The sequence below is a fragment of the Salmo trutta genome, chromosome 24, assembly GCF_901001165.1.
Source record: "Salmo trutta chromosome 24, fSalTru1.1, whole genome shotgun sequence".
NCBI lineage: Eukaryota > Metazoa > Chordata > Actinopteri > Salmoniformes > Salmonidae > Salmo > Salmo trutta.
The window spans coordinates 17,798,222-17,813,096 of record NC_042980.1 but is presented as its reverse complement, the minus strand read 5'-3'; the positions used below and the strand labels follow the sequence as shown (position 1 = coordinate 17,813,096).

Sequence of the window (14,875 nt, the reverse complement as noted above, 5' to 3'; positions counted from 1 at the left end):
GTATCACCCAGTTAGCCATTAGACAAAGGGAAGATGGGGTGAGAGATTATCTCCCTGTGTGCCAGTACATTTATTTTGTTCTCAGCAGAACATGCTGTATTCTCTGGGATGTTGTTGGGTGGTCTGCGCAAACTGAATGCTGATTAGAAACTAAACAGAACCTGTCAATTCGCTTTCAGATAATACCTTTCTTGTAATTTTCTGTCTCTTTAACATTATTTGCGTGCTTGTAAGGCAAAATGTAAATAAAAAAACACAAATAAATCTGACATGAAGATAAAATATGGATACTGCGGTAATAAATCCAATTATTCAGCAATCAGCATAAGGAATTGTGTATAAATATTTACATTTTATTCATATTATTCTCCACAAAAGTACGCAGTCAAAACGGATGCAAAATGTGGATAAACATGAAGCTAGCTATACAGTACTCATCACCGAATACAACACATACAGGGGTCAAAACATATACATAATCTTTAACATAGAGTTAGCATTGCACAACAGTGGTTGGACATTGAATGAGGCCATCTACAGTAGCTATATGTAGATGCATATTAACTGCTGACAAGCTTTGGTACAAAATATCTTAAAAAAGGAGTAAAAAAAAACAATGGCAGGCAAGAAAGGTTCCTTTTAAAAGAGCGTTAAAGAGGTGATAAAGAGCTGAGAGAAGAAGCAGAAAGACTATTTGAAATATACACAGTTCTCAAACAAATTACTTGAAATAAAAAAAATGGACCACAGCTGGAGGAAACCCTGAACAATAAGAGTGCGCGTTCATCTTAACAATTACAAAGCTTTATAAATAAACATATTCAGCTTGTTTGACACACGTGACAAGACTAAAGAACATGGATACCATTTAAAACGTTTATTCTCTTAGTATTGGGTCGAGTCCACAGTTATGAACGGAAGGTGTCAAAGAGTCTTAAAAAAATGTGGTGCCATATTTAGAGTAAAAAAATACATACTACGCCAGACAGTGACAATTAAAATAGTATTTGTGAATACTGAGACTGTAGCATTGTGTAGTTTGGCTGGTGGCAATACGAAGGTTGGTGGGTGAGGGGGGCAGTCTAGTGCTCTCGTCCTCCTGGGGGTGAGGGACTGAAGGCAGAATCGGAGGAAGCAGGACTCAGAGGGAGCAGACAGACAGGCAGGTGTTGTGCAGAATCTCCAATACAAACAGGGAATAAGGTATGTTCTACATTTTATGTAGATATGCAAAATGATCCAGAAGGGTAGGGTCAGGGGTTGGGTTAGGATGGTGATCGACGTTGGAAGGACAGCAGAAGGCAGAGTCTATAGGTCCAACTCAACAGTATAAAGGGGCTTTCTCTCTTCCTTGTTCTTTTATCGATACTGATGGGAAAGAAATTGAAAGGGGAAGAGACAAGTTGCAACCTGTGAGGGATGACGATGGTGATGATGATGGCCAGTTTGGTCTAGATGGCACAGTCATCCTGAGAGGCGGAGCTGAAGGCGGAGCTCCGGAGCATATCCAAGCAGTTGACGAGGATGAGCGTGCCCGTCAGGTGTTTCCAGCGCTTGGTGATGGGGCTCTTCATCTTGTCCAGGCCCATGTGCAGCTCCTGGATCACGTCCCGGTAGCTGTCCCCGATTTGGGCCGCCCACGTCAGCAGGAAGTCATAGGCTGGCTTCCACATGGCCTACACAGGAAGAGAGTGAAACAGAAAGAGGTGGAGATTGAAGCGAGCATATTTAACTGAAAGTAGATCACATGGGACTTCCATGCTGTTTCCTGATGTTTCTATGGTCATAATTATGTTGTTGGCTTATAGCCTAGTGGTTAGAGTGTTGGACTTGTAACCAAAAGGTTGCAAGATCAAATCCCTGAGCTGACAAGGTAAAACAAATATCTGTTGTTCTGCCCCTGAACAAGGCAGTTAACCCACTGTTCCTAGGCCGTCATTGAAAATAAGAATTTGTTCTTAACTGACTTGCCTAGTTAAATAAAGGTTAAAACATGAGAGAGCTTGCTAAACAGCTCAATGAAAATATAGACCTAGTCCTGACACATTTATGGTTGCTAGCTGGCCGTTCATTCAATAGGTTAGGTTGCCAAAGATGCGACCCAGTCGTAAAGTATTTTTGTTCTATATCCAGTCGTTCATTCTAAATGTTCCATTGCCATGCTGGCGGGCAACGCTCTTATCCCCTGCTAGCTAGCTAACTATGGCTAGGTCAAACAGCTAGAATAACCGCAAAGTAGCTGCATTTGCGTTTGTTGAAGCTGTTTTGGATACATCTATAACAATGAGCTAATGATGCCCGATTTCGTCTCTCGTCAGGACACTGTTCAGAGGAGCTAGCCAGCTACAAAGCCAACGCAATCATTTCAAACTGAAGCTGGTAAGACAGCAAACTAGCTGCATTTCATGTCATTTGACCTGTTTTTCTATTGACATTTATTTTTATATATCCATAAAAAGTATGCTGATTCATGATTTCGACTGGCTATAAAAAGATGTCTGTCTCATCCTGACACATTAATTCTTAATAGGACAGCGGAGATCGAATTTCAATATTGAAACAATGTTGTAAATGTCGAGACACACACAGCATCGTTTGTACAACCCCCCGTTGTTGCAAACCAAATGTTAGGCTAGATGCAAGGGGAAATAATGTGTAGGTGCTTTTTACAGTGTAGATCAAGTTAATGAATTGACTGGCAGGGCTGATGGGACAGTAGCTGCGCAGGGATTTCTCAGATGGAACAGAAAACATTTTTGCGTCATAGGCCTACTCGTACTAAACAGATTTTTTTTGTACGGTTTAGAACGCGTCTCAACCAATCACAATGCTTGTTTTGACCAACCCGTTGTAGAACACACAGTACAGGGAGAGATAAGGTATTGAATAGTGTGACAATAAATCACATGGAACTTGCATGCTATGTTCTGCCACATTAATTTACTATGGTCATGGTTATATGGCTGACATTCACTGTATATCATTCCAAAAGTATAATTAAAAAAATGAATAAGCATGTCACTATCTATAGATCGCAGGTGATATAATTTCAAACAGCTATGTCAAGTGTTCCATTTTTCAATATGGTTGCCGACAAAGTTTCAGTAGGATCGTGCCATCCAAACCACTTACCTCATTGTCCACTACTCCATTCTTGTTTCTGTGGGGTGCCTCATATGCATCCATCTGCAGACGGGACACCTTGGACAACCTCTCAGCCAGCTCTCTCCATCGACCGGCCACCTCCACTGCTGTGGTCAGCAGGACAAAGTCCATCACCAGCCTGGCCACCAGGCCCTGGCAGTCCATCTTCAGCAACGCCTGAGAAGGAAGACAGAGAGACAGACTGGTCAGGATAAAAAATAAACACACTGTACATTCTTATCAATGCAATTCCATGAAATTATTGGCTCATAGACAAGGAGACGCCGGTCAGGACAGGATAACATACAAACCCCACATAAACAAACACACAAGAACACAAGAATAAGAGCCCATGCATTTTGTTTCTTGGCTATGCTTCACATTGTTCCCAAAACATCCTATTTTCCATAATCTCAAGTCTGTGTCATTTCTTCAGATGTATTCCAGAAGGCCTGACGGGAACTGAGCCGCTAAGCACCACCTCACCAGGAGGGCTACAGCATTCCAAGGCCATGCAGGCTCCAACTCTCTGGCTCCAGCTAGCTAGCTGTTTGATTAACTCAGCGATAGGCAGGGGAGCTGAGCAGGGTACTACATGCCATTATGGAGCACAGCTAACAGCAGGGAACCAAAACTACACTACTTCAAAAGGAGAAAGAGAGACATTTGACTGGCTCGTGTGGCTTATGTTTCTGTATGTCTAATTTGTTTGGAGTGTCATCCAGACCAATCCTTCACCTTTTACCCCCCCCACCATGTCGTGTCAAGTTGGGGTGAAACTAAACCATGCCTGTGTGCTCATTGAATCTGAAAACAGGCAAAGAGAATCATAGGGCAGGACTGATGTGCTGCACACGTGTACATTTGCAAAGTCAAATGCAGCCACACAAACAAATGCAAATACATGAACTCACAACAAACCCATGCACACGCCCAAGAGCCTTCCCTTAAATGATACTCGGCAACCACAGAATACATGGTTAAACACAGTGAGCTTCTCTCTGACTAGCATACTCAACAGAGCCACGGAGAATAAATGGGACATTAAAGTGCAGCCAACTAAAGCTCTGATTTGGGCTTTAGTTCCATGGGCAGGAACGCATGGAATGACAGGAAACGGGCAGGGAGGGGGGTTGAGGAGGTGAAGGAATGTGGTGATGCTTGTCTCTCTTACACACACACACACACACACACACACACACACACACACACACACACACACACACACACACACACACACACACACACACACACACACACACACACACACACACACACACACACGAGGATGAGATAGGAGCTCCAGGCATCCAGCACACTATTAACAGTTTGCCAGGAATGCACCATTTCGGCCCAGATCAGAGTAAAAAAGCAGAGGGGATTTCCACTTCAGCCCAGACTACATTATATAATCTGATTATTTCTGCTAAAGCAACATGGAGTTCATTTCCATTTTAGTAACTATGCAGACATTGTTATGCAGAATGATTTAGAATAAGGACATTGAACGATCCCATCTGTGTGCATTTGTTAGTATGTATTTCCGTACGTGTGTTTCTGTGTGTTTGTGTATGTTGTGGAAGGAACAGTCTTACTGAAAGATAAGGCTTCAGACAAGCACCTGCTTCCTCTCCAGATAACAGCAACAGGAAATCCCTGCAGAAATGAAGGAGAGTACTTCCCATGTCACCTCCAGCTAGATCCCGACACAGCTAGGAGTCTTGCTAACAGACAATGCTCCACATATAAAACCAGTTGACTGTACAAACAACGCACACAGAGAGTAGTTCAGTGCTGACCTACTACACTGTTTGCCTGGGTTGACAAAAGCAAATACTTCTTGAGATCTAGGTGAAGGCCCTCTTCTGACCACAAAGCTAACAGCCTGTGTTACTGGTTCATTAAGGAAACAGTCAGGAACAAAACAAACATTCTTAATGACATTCTTATTAGGTTTATATTCGCGAGTTGAACTTCCGCCACACAACTGCGCCTTCACATTATAAACACGTCTCTCGTCCTTGTAAGAACTGAGAGATGGATAAATCATTGACAGAGCCAGTAAGCCCATTCCACCATGCTTCTCTCCCATGTGCCTCTTTGTTCGCCTCACACTGTTAATACTGCAAGCTCCAGTCAAATTGCAGGGTAATCTGTGCCTGATCCCTCCCCTTCACTGTGACTTGGTGCAGGCTGCTGCCAAGTATTACCAAAGATTATGAGGGCAAGAGCGGAGATCCAGAAATGACATCTATTCACACTAAGGGTTGGATATAGTCGTCAATATGTCCACTGTTCAGGGGTGAGGGGCTGCATGGATGTGGGGTGAGCGTTTATGATCACAGAATATAATGAACATAGCAAAAGGCTTTAAGACTGAATAAGAGATGCAGTGTTACTACTGTAATGACGCATGACACACTTGACATGTCATAAATTCATGCTGTCAAGAGTTGTATGATAACCACGTCGGCATTGTGACCGGATTCAAGGAAGTTTGAGCTAACTGCCATTTACACAGCTTTAGGCCAAAGACCATCACAGACAGCTGAAGAGGAATTATAAACTGGGTGGTTCGAGCCCTGAATGCTGATTGGCTGACAGCTGTGGTATATGAGACCATATACCATGGGTATGACAAAACATCTATTTTTACTGCTCTAATTACATTGGTAACCCGTTTATAATAGCAATAAGGCACCTCGGGGGTTTGTGATATATGGCCAATATACCACGGCTAAGGGCTGTGTCCAGGTACTCTGCATTGCGTCGTGTGTAAGAACAGCCCTTAGCTGTGGTATATTGGCCATATACCACACCCCCTCGTGTCTTATAGCTTAATTACACACTGAGTATACAAAATATTAACAAAACTTGATCTTTCCATGACATAGACTGACCAGGTGAATCCAGTTGAAAGCTATGGTCCCTTATTGGTGTCACTATTTAAATCCACTTCAAATCAGTGTAGATTAAGAGGAAATTACAGGTTAAAGAAGGATTTCTAAGCCTTGAGACGGATTGTGTATGTGTGCCATTCAGAGTGCTCCCGAGTGGCACAGCGGTCTAAGGCACTGCATCTCAGTACTAGAGGTGTGAAAAAAAGAGGGTGAATGGGCAAGACAAAAGATTTAAGTGCCTTTGAAAGGGGTATGGTAGTACTTGCCATGCGCACCCGTTTGTGTCAAGAACTGCAATACTGCTGTTATTTTTTTTACACTCAACAGTTTCCCGTGTGTATCAAGAATGGTCCACCACCAAAAGGATATCTAGTCAACTTGACACAACTGTGGGAAGCATTGGAGTCAACATGGGCCAGCATCCCTGTGGAACACTTTCAACACCTTGTAGAGTCCATGCCCGACGAATTGAGGCTTTTCTGAGGGTAAAGGGGGAGTGGCGCAACTCAAAATTAGGAAAGTGTTCCCAGTGTTTGGTATACTCAATGTATATGCTGTGCTTTTATTGTCAAAATGTCACTGAGGCACAAGGGATTGGTGTTTTGTGTGTGTGGGTGTGTCCGAGTCTGCCTGTGTCTGCATGCGACTGGTTTAGCTAAATGTCACAAAGACATCAATGCAGACATCAGTGCATAGAGACACTGCATCTTCTCAACTCCATAAATCATCTCACTGTCAAAGTGAGAATGCAACTCTGTCAGGCATATTTCTGAAAGGGGCGGTCGGCCGGGGGGGGTTTGGGGATCTCTGCGGTATGCGTCTTTACACAGTGTGAATCAGTCTTCGAGGTACGTCTTCTAGTTGAAAACAAAGTGTATGAAAGCAAGATCTAAGGATAGCTCAGAGTGATCATTGTCAGGCTGAGAACTGAGGGAGTTCATTTGATAAATGTGATGCTACTTGAAGAATAGCAATCTATTGTCTCTCCAGCCTCCTCCTCCTCATCCTCCCATTCCTTGGCTTTGTCTATACTTCCATCTTTTCTATCATCTCGCTCTCCATCTCCATTTCTGTCTGAAAGGTTCCCGTGTCGCTCTTCCCATCTTAGCCACTCACTCTAATCTGTATCTCAGTCATAGTCTTGCCCTCTACTTCAGGGGTTCTACTGCAGGGGTCCACAGCCAGATCTCAAAGTAACATTTCATATCTTTAAAGAGTATTTCTACCAACAGACGAAACACATTTTGGCTAAAGGATCCGTAGAATAATTTGAGGGTGTAATAAAATACAATGTAATATTATTTACCTACTCATATACTCTTAACCTTGGGAAACATGGGACTGGGAGGGTCACATGGGATATTGGTATCCACAGTGCTTCACCAATTATACATTTTTCAACCAGTTATTAGATATTTTTACCTAAATGCACTGTAATTTAAAGCTAGAATCCTTAGTTGCTACATCCATTTTTGGTATGGCATACCATGATATAGCCCATTTATTCTTGAAGAACATGATTTATGCCTCATGAGCTTAGTTCAACTGTCCTACCCAATCAGAACCCAAAATATAAGCAGAACCCAAAATATATCCCAATGTTTGTAAACAATGTAAATGTAAACAAACAATATATTGCCTGAAACATTGCTAAAACTATAATTTCGATATTATGGATGGTCAGTCCTTGCATCCATAGCCCTGTCTATGAATTTGAGAGTGGTTACATTTCTCCAGGCCCATCCCTCAGCTTTTTACCAAAAGAGAGGCGTGTAGAATTAGCTTAAACTGCTAAATGTTATCTCCAATGAAAAGAGGTGGGCCTTTAAAATGTTCCTTCGCAGGGCCCAAGACTTGGTTTGTCCTGCCATGCACTGCCAAAGTCATAGTAAAACTCCTTGTAAGCTATTTTTTTCTCACTGGAGTTATGAGGGGGTCCCTGGTGAATTAGCTATTACAAAAGGGGTCCCCGGCCCCAAAAAGTTTGAGAACCCCTGCTCTACTTAGTTCTACTTTTCCCTTTCAACGTGTACTTTCAACGTGTACTACTCTTACTGTTTTCCTGTTCTGGATACACAAATCCACCTGATCGCCTTTATACCCTCAACCAAACAGTCTGCTGAGCTGAGATGAGAGAATTCTGGGTTCTTTTCGTGACACTCCGCCATTCTACCCAGACTGGCAGAAGACGAAAAACACACAAACAACGTGTCTCCAGAGAGAGACAGATATGTATTGCTGTCAACTGTACCAGCACAGCAGTTGGCCACACCCTACTGCTGAAGGAAGGAGGAAGGGAGAGTGTTGAGCAGGAAGTGAAGAACAGAAGATGGAGTCTCGGGATGCAGGAAAAAAACGGGGGCTGTGTTAAAAAATGGCAACACAGAGCTAACTGCACATGATCATCCCGATGGCCGCTTTCAAAGTCATCTTCCAGAAATAGATTGTTATTATTACTCCCGAGTGCTATCAACTGCAGGGATCTCTCACTCTCTCTCTCCGCAAATAATTCAAAGCGTAGGATGAGGATTGGGACTCGGGAGGGTCTGCTACAGAGTTGTGTGCGTGAGTGGGAACTAAATCCCTCTTAGTGCAGGACACAGTGGGGTGCCCACCCGCACAGTTTAGAACCTCCTCCCGATTTTTCCTCTTTTTCCAAATCCTATTTGAGGAATGGGTGCAATGGTGGCTCAGAACCCGTCTTAAAACTGAAGTCAGTATATATACACACACAACAGTACATAGCACACTCACTGGCCTCCAATTCATGGCCCAACAACACCAGACAGAACAGGCAGCTCTGTAGAGTGTTTCTGCATAGTTGTCTGGTCATAGCTGAGTTCAGGTAGATGGGCTATGTGAGGGGCAATGGGAGGTGGTGTGGAATGCAGGCGCCTCTTGGTCCATAACTGGCACTTCTGTTTAGTCTCAACAATAAGACAGGAAACATCTGTGGGGCAATGATCCTCCACAGAGACATGTCTTTGCCCACGTCCATCAGACGCCAAACGCGACGGCCATTACACACAGACCTCTAGTCCTCAGACTGGGGTTGATACAATCCCACTAAGAGTCTAAAAGACTCAATACACACAATAAACAACAATATGGTGTTTCTGCTTGTTTTAGTCTGTCAGTCAGTGACAGGGCTGGATGTCTGATGTCAGAGCAGAGATTCCAAAGCTGGGGCTTGATTTCATACATACAGTAAGGCAGGTCTGACAAAGTATGAGTGAGAACCTCCATCTCACAGAATATTGAGTTATTTCTATTCGGGATTTCATAAAACTGTCAGACAAAACAAAGCAAAAGAGAGTATGTGTCAAGTCAACCCTTGGGAATTGTTTAAGTATTATTATTGTGCTGATGATCTTGTCCTGCCCTGAATATTAAAAAAGTTGGGAGACATAGCTGAAAAATCTTAATGCTGAGGACAATTTACAGTTTTAATTTCATCTAGACTCAAGTGCATTTGGCTGAAATGGTGAAATCAATAGAGCTCACTGACCGCCAAGCGTTAATGTGGTGATTATTGCACACATACTATGCAAGTGGCCATTTTGTAAACACAGGATGCATGTGCAGTTGAAATGCTTCCATAATGTTAGGACTTACAGGGGGGGATAAGGGACAGGTTAGTAAACTGATTTAGAGGCTTTGTCATTTCCTTCCCATGTGTGAGTCAGTAATATAACAAATTACACAGCGAAAGGAATACAATACATTGTTAAAAGCATGGCACAAATATGAACTTAGACTGGGTTACAGCAGGTGCATACATACACACACACATTCACTATGCACAGCCAGACACACGCAAATGTGTGCAAAAAGCAGTGGCTAGGGCTGTTGTGGTGACTGTATTACCGCCACAGCGGTGGTCACGAGTTATGAAGGTAGTCAAATTCCACGTGACCGTTTAGTTACAGTAATTAGGCTTATCCAAACTCTGATGCTGCTGACAGTCATTAGTAGCCTACCAAACTTGGTAACTTCATGGTACTCAGCGCTCTATTGTCCCTCTAATCACTCTGACATCAATACAAATGTATTCTAAAATCTAATTAAACAATTAATGCTGCGCAACATTTCAATATGCTATGCAATTGAGCGAGAAAACAGAGTGATGGCCTCTACTAAAAAGAGGAGGATCAACTTTCTTTAGGCTAGGCCTACTAAAGTGCATTCGGAATGTATTCAGACCCCTTGACTTTGTCCACATTTTGTTACATTACATCCTTGTTCTAAAATTGACAGTGCATGTCAGAGCAGAGACTCAGCCATGAGGTTGAAGGAATTGTCCGTAGGAAGGGTACCAAAACATTTCTGCAGCATTGAAGGTCCCCAAGAACACAGTGGCCGCCATCCGTCTTAAATCGAAGACGTTTGGAACCACCAAGACTCTTCCTTGAGCTGGCCGCCCGGCCAAACTGAACAATCGGGGGAGAAGGGCCTTGGTCAGGGAGGTAACCAAGAACTCGATGGTCACTCTGACATGGCTCCAGAGTTCCTCTGTGGAGATGGGAGAATCTTCCAGATGGACAACCATTTCTGCAGCACTCCACCAATCAGGCCTTTATGGTAGAGTGGCCAGACGGAAGTCACTCCTCAGTAAAATGAACATGACAGCACGCTTGGAGTTTGCGCAAAGACAACCTAAAGACTCTCAGATCATGAGAAACAAGATTATCTGGTCTGATGAAAGCAATATTGAACTCTTTGGCCTGAATGCCAAGTGTCACGGCTGGAGGAAACCTGGCACCATCCCTACGGTAAAGCATGGAGGTGGTAGCATTATGCTGTGGGGATGTTTTTCAGCAGCAGGGACAGGGAGACTAGTCAAGATAGAAGGAAAGAGGAAAGGAGCAAAGTACAGAGAGATCCTTGATGTAAACCTACTCCAGAGCGCTCAGGACTGGGGCAACGGTTCACCATCCAACAGGACAACGACCCTAAGCACACAGCCAAGACAATGCAGGAGTGGCTTCGGGACAAGTCTCTGAATGTCCTTGAGTGGCCCAGCCAGAACCCGGAGTTGAACCCGATTGAACATCTCTGGAGGGACCTGAAAATAGCTGTGCAGTTACGCTCCCCATCCAACCTGACAGAGCTTGATAAGATCTGCAGAGAAGAATGGGAGAAACTCCCCAAATACAGGTGTGCCAAGCTTGTAGTGTTATACCCAAGAAGATTTGAGGCTACAATCCCTGCCAAAGGTGCATCAACAAAGTACTGAGTAAAGGTTCTGAATACTTATGTATATGCGATTTCAGTTGTTTTGTTTTTATAAATGTAGCTTTTTCATTATGGAGTTGTGTGTAGATTGATGAGGGAAAAAACCTATTTAATCCATTTTAGAATTGGTCTGTAACTTTAGCGTCTCCCATTCGCTATTTAAGTGCATAGATGACATGTATGTTTTCCTACCTTCAAACTAAGTGCCTCTTTGCTTGAAATCATTGGGAAATCAAAAAAGAAATCAGCCAAAAGCTCAGAAAGAAATTGGAGACCTCCACAAGTCTGTTTCATCCTTGGGAGCAATTTCCAAACTCCTGAAGGTACCACAATCATCTGTACAAAAAATTGTACTCGAGTATAAACACCATGGGACCACGCAGCCGTCATACCACTCAGGAAGGAGACGCGTTCTGTCTCCTAGAGATGAACGTACTTCGGTGCAAAAAGTGCAAATCAATCCCAGAACAACAGCAAAGGACCTTGTGAAGATGCTGGAGGAAACAGGTGCAAAAGTATCTATATCCACAGTAAAACGAGTCCTATATCGACATAACCTAAAATTCTGCTGAGCAAGGAAGAAGCCACTGCTCCAAAACCGCCATTAAAAAGCCAGGCTACGGTTTGCAACTGCACATGGGGACAAAGATTGTACTTTTTGGAGAAATGTCCACTGGTCTGATGAAACAAAATAGAACTGTTTGGCCATAATGGCCATTGTTATGTTTGGAGGAAAAAGTGGGGGGCTTGCAAGCCGAAGAACACCATCCCAACTGTGAAGCACAGGGGTGGCAGCATCATGTTGTGGGGGTGCTTTGCTGCAGGAGGGACTGGTGCACTTCACAAAATAGATGGCATCATGAGGGGGGGAAATGATGTGGATATATTGAAGCAATCTCAAGACATCAATCAGGAAGTTAAAGCTTGGTCGCAAATAGGTCTTCCAAATGAACAACCCCAAGCATACTTCCAACGTTGTGGTAAAATGGCTTAAGGACAACAAAGTCAAGGTATTGGAGTGGCCATCACAAAGACCTGAACTCAATCCCATAGAAAATTTGTGGGCAGAACTGAAAAAAGCATGTGCGAGCAAGGAGGCCTACAAACCTGACTCAGTTACACCAGCTCTGTCAGGAGGAATGGGCCCAAATTCACCCAACTTATTGTGGGAAGGTTGTGGAAGGCTACCCAAAACATTTGACCCAAGTTAAACAATTTAAAGGCAATGCTACCAAATACTAATTGAGTGTATGTAAACTTCTGACCCACAGGGAATGTGATGTAATAAATAAAAGCTGAAATAAATAATTCTCTCTAATATTATTCTGACATTTCACATTCTTAAAATTAAGTGGTGATACTAACTGACCTAAGACAGGGAATTTTTACTAGGATTAAATGTCAGGAAAACTGAGTTTAAATGTACTTGGCTAAGGTGTATGTAAACTTCCGACTTCAACTGTATGTCACTCCCTTTGGTTCCTTCCCCAGGCATTATTGTTTCTGTTTCAGTTTCATGTCTGTGCGTTGTGTTTCTTGTTTTGTATTATGTTTCATATATTGATTAAACTATCCACTCCTTAAACTTGCTTCCCGACTCCCAGCGCACACGTTTCTGAATAATCCTTCACCTAAGGGAAGGTGGTATTTTTTGTATGGCATGTCGAGTCTGGGTGTCAGTACCGGAGCTACCAGGGAGTCCTCAGCTGGCTCGTCGGACTCTCATGCCTCAGCCGGATTGTCTGGCCTCCGCGCCTCAGCGGAGGCAACCGGTCCGCTCCTGATCCCTGGAATCGTCTACTTGGTTGGTGTCCTGCGGGTAGAGCTGCACACCAGGGAGCGGGTAAGGTCACGTATACTCCCTCTCCGGCGCTCTAGGTAGCCAGGCTCCCACGCCTCAGCAGAGGTGACCAGTCCGCTCCTGATCCCCATGATTGTCCCTTTGGTCGGCGTCCTGCGGCTGGAGCTGCACGTTGGGGAGGGGGTACTGTCACATATACTCCCTCTCTGGCACTCTAGGTCACCAGGCTGCGCATTATGGTGCACACCTGCCACCATCGTTACACGCACCAGCACATCATCAAACTCACCTGGTCTACATCACCTCCCTGATTACCTTCCCTATATATGTCACTCCTTTTGGTTCCTTCCCCAGGCTTTATTGTTCTGTTTCAGTTTCATGTCTGTGCGCTGTTCGTGTTTCTTGTTTTTGTATTATGTATCATTTATTGATAAAAATATTCACTCCCTTAACTTGCTTCCCGACTCCCAGCAGAATAACGTTACAGAATAACCCCTCACCCAAGGGAAGCATTAGGGAGTGTTTTTTTTGTGGTAGAAGTGAGGTATGAGAGTCCGACGAGCCGTCAGCTTCGGAGCTACCGTGGGAGTCCTCGGCCGGCTCGTCGGGCTCCTACGCCTGCGCCTCAGCAGAGGTGACCGGTCCGCTCCTGATCCCCGGGATCGTCCTTTGGTCGGTGTCAGAGGGGAGTACTGTCACATATACTCCCTCTCCGGCGCTCTAGGTCACCAGGCTGCTCATTATGGTGCACACCTGTCACCCTAGTTACACGCACCAGCACGTCATCAAACTCACCTGGACTCCATTATCTCCCTGATTACCTTCCCTATATATATATATATATATATATATATATCACTCCCTTTGGTTCCTTCCCCAGGTGTTATTGTTTCGGTTTCAGTTTCATGTCTGTGCGTTGTTCGTGTTTCTTGTTTTGTATTATGTTTCGTTTATTGATTAAATGATTCACTCTTTGAACTTGCTTCCTGACTCCCAGCACACCTGTTACAGGCTTGTTCTCTAAAGCCTAGAGGATTGTATGTATGTACCAGGAAGAGAATACTTTCTGGTTGTGGTCGGCTTAATTATCAGGCTCAAAATCTATTTTGTTTTTTTTGTTGTCAAATGTAGATTAGACTGAACTACAATTAGTACTTGATTAACCCAGCTCTGAATTATACATCCATAGCTCAACTCCTACACAATCAGTCATGGGCAAATTAGCTAGATCACAAAAGCATATCAGGGCTGAGTCTTGAATGAAACAAAAATGCACAATTAACAGAATGTACAAAACATACTTTATCATATGCGGTGATTAGATAACCTCATAGGCATTGCAGGTTATTAATTCATAAGCTCGCTGCTAGAGTTGGATTTAGCATGGGCACTGCTGTTTTGTGGTTTCGCAGTAGAGCTCAATGTGTTCACCATTACAATATGCAAAATCATTTTCCATATATTTGTTTTGAAATAGAAAGTGCTAATTAATTGTGATTATGCTTCAATAGGCAATTACTACAGGCAATGCAGTTCTACCAACTAAGAAAAGGACAAAGGGGGGAAGTGGAGGGGGGAAATAAGAGGAATCTCTCTCTATTTGGGATGTGTGGATATAGGCCCATGCCTAACACTGCTGATAATTCCTTTCTTCCTGAACAATGAGAGAAAATGTACATGCCTTCAGATGCTCAAGCACAAAGGCTGTCATCTCCCTCTGAGTCGCACACAATATTTTTTATTTCCTTTGCATCTAAAAATACACTCTTAGCTCTCCGTCAAATGATATGCAAGC

The 14,875-nt window shown here is 43.5% G+C and overlaps 1 protein-coding gene across 1 annotated transcript in view; it reads right to left on the bottom strand.

Annotated features, from left to right (window-relative positions):
• Positions 1-332: 332 nt before the first annotated feature.
• Positions 333-14,875, bottom strand: part of LOC115160835 (SH3 domain-binding protein 4) — a 63,193-nt gene continuing 48,650 nt past the window's right edge. The window contains exons 4-5 of the mRNA XM_029711307.1: positions 3,133-3,321; positions 333-1,676 (exon numbers count right to left, since the gene is read on the bottom strand). Coding sequence (XP_029567167.1) covers positions 1,452-1,676; positions 3,133-3,321 — 414 coding nt within the window. The 3' untranslated portion in view covers positions 333-1,451. The remainder of the gene's footprint in view (positions 1,677-3,132; positions 3,322-14,875) is intronic.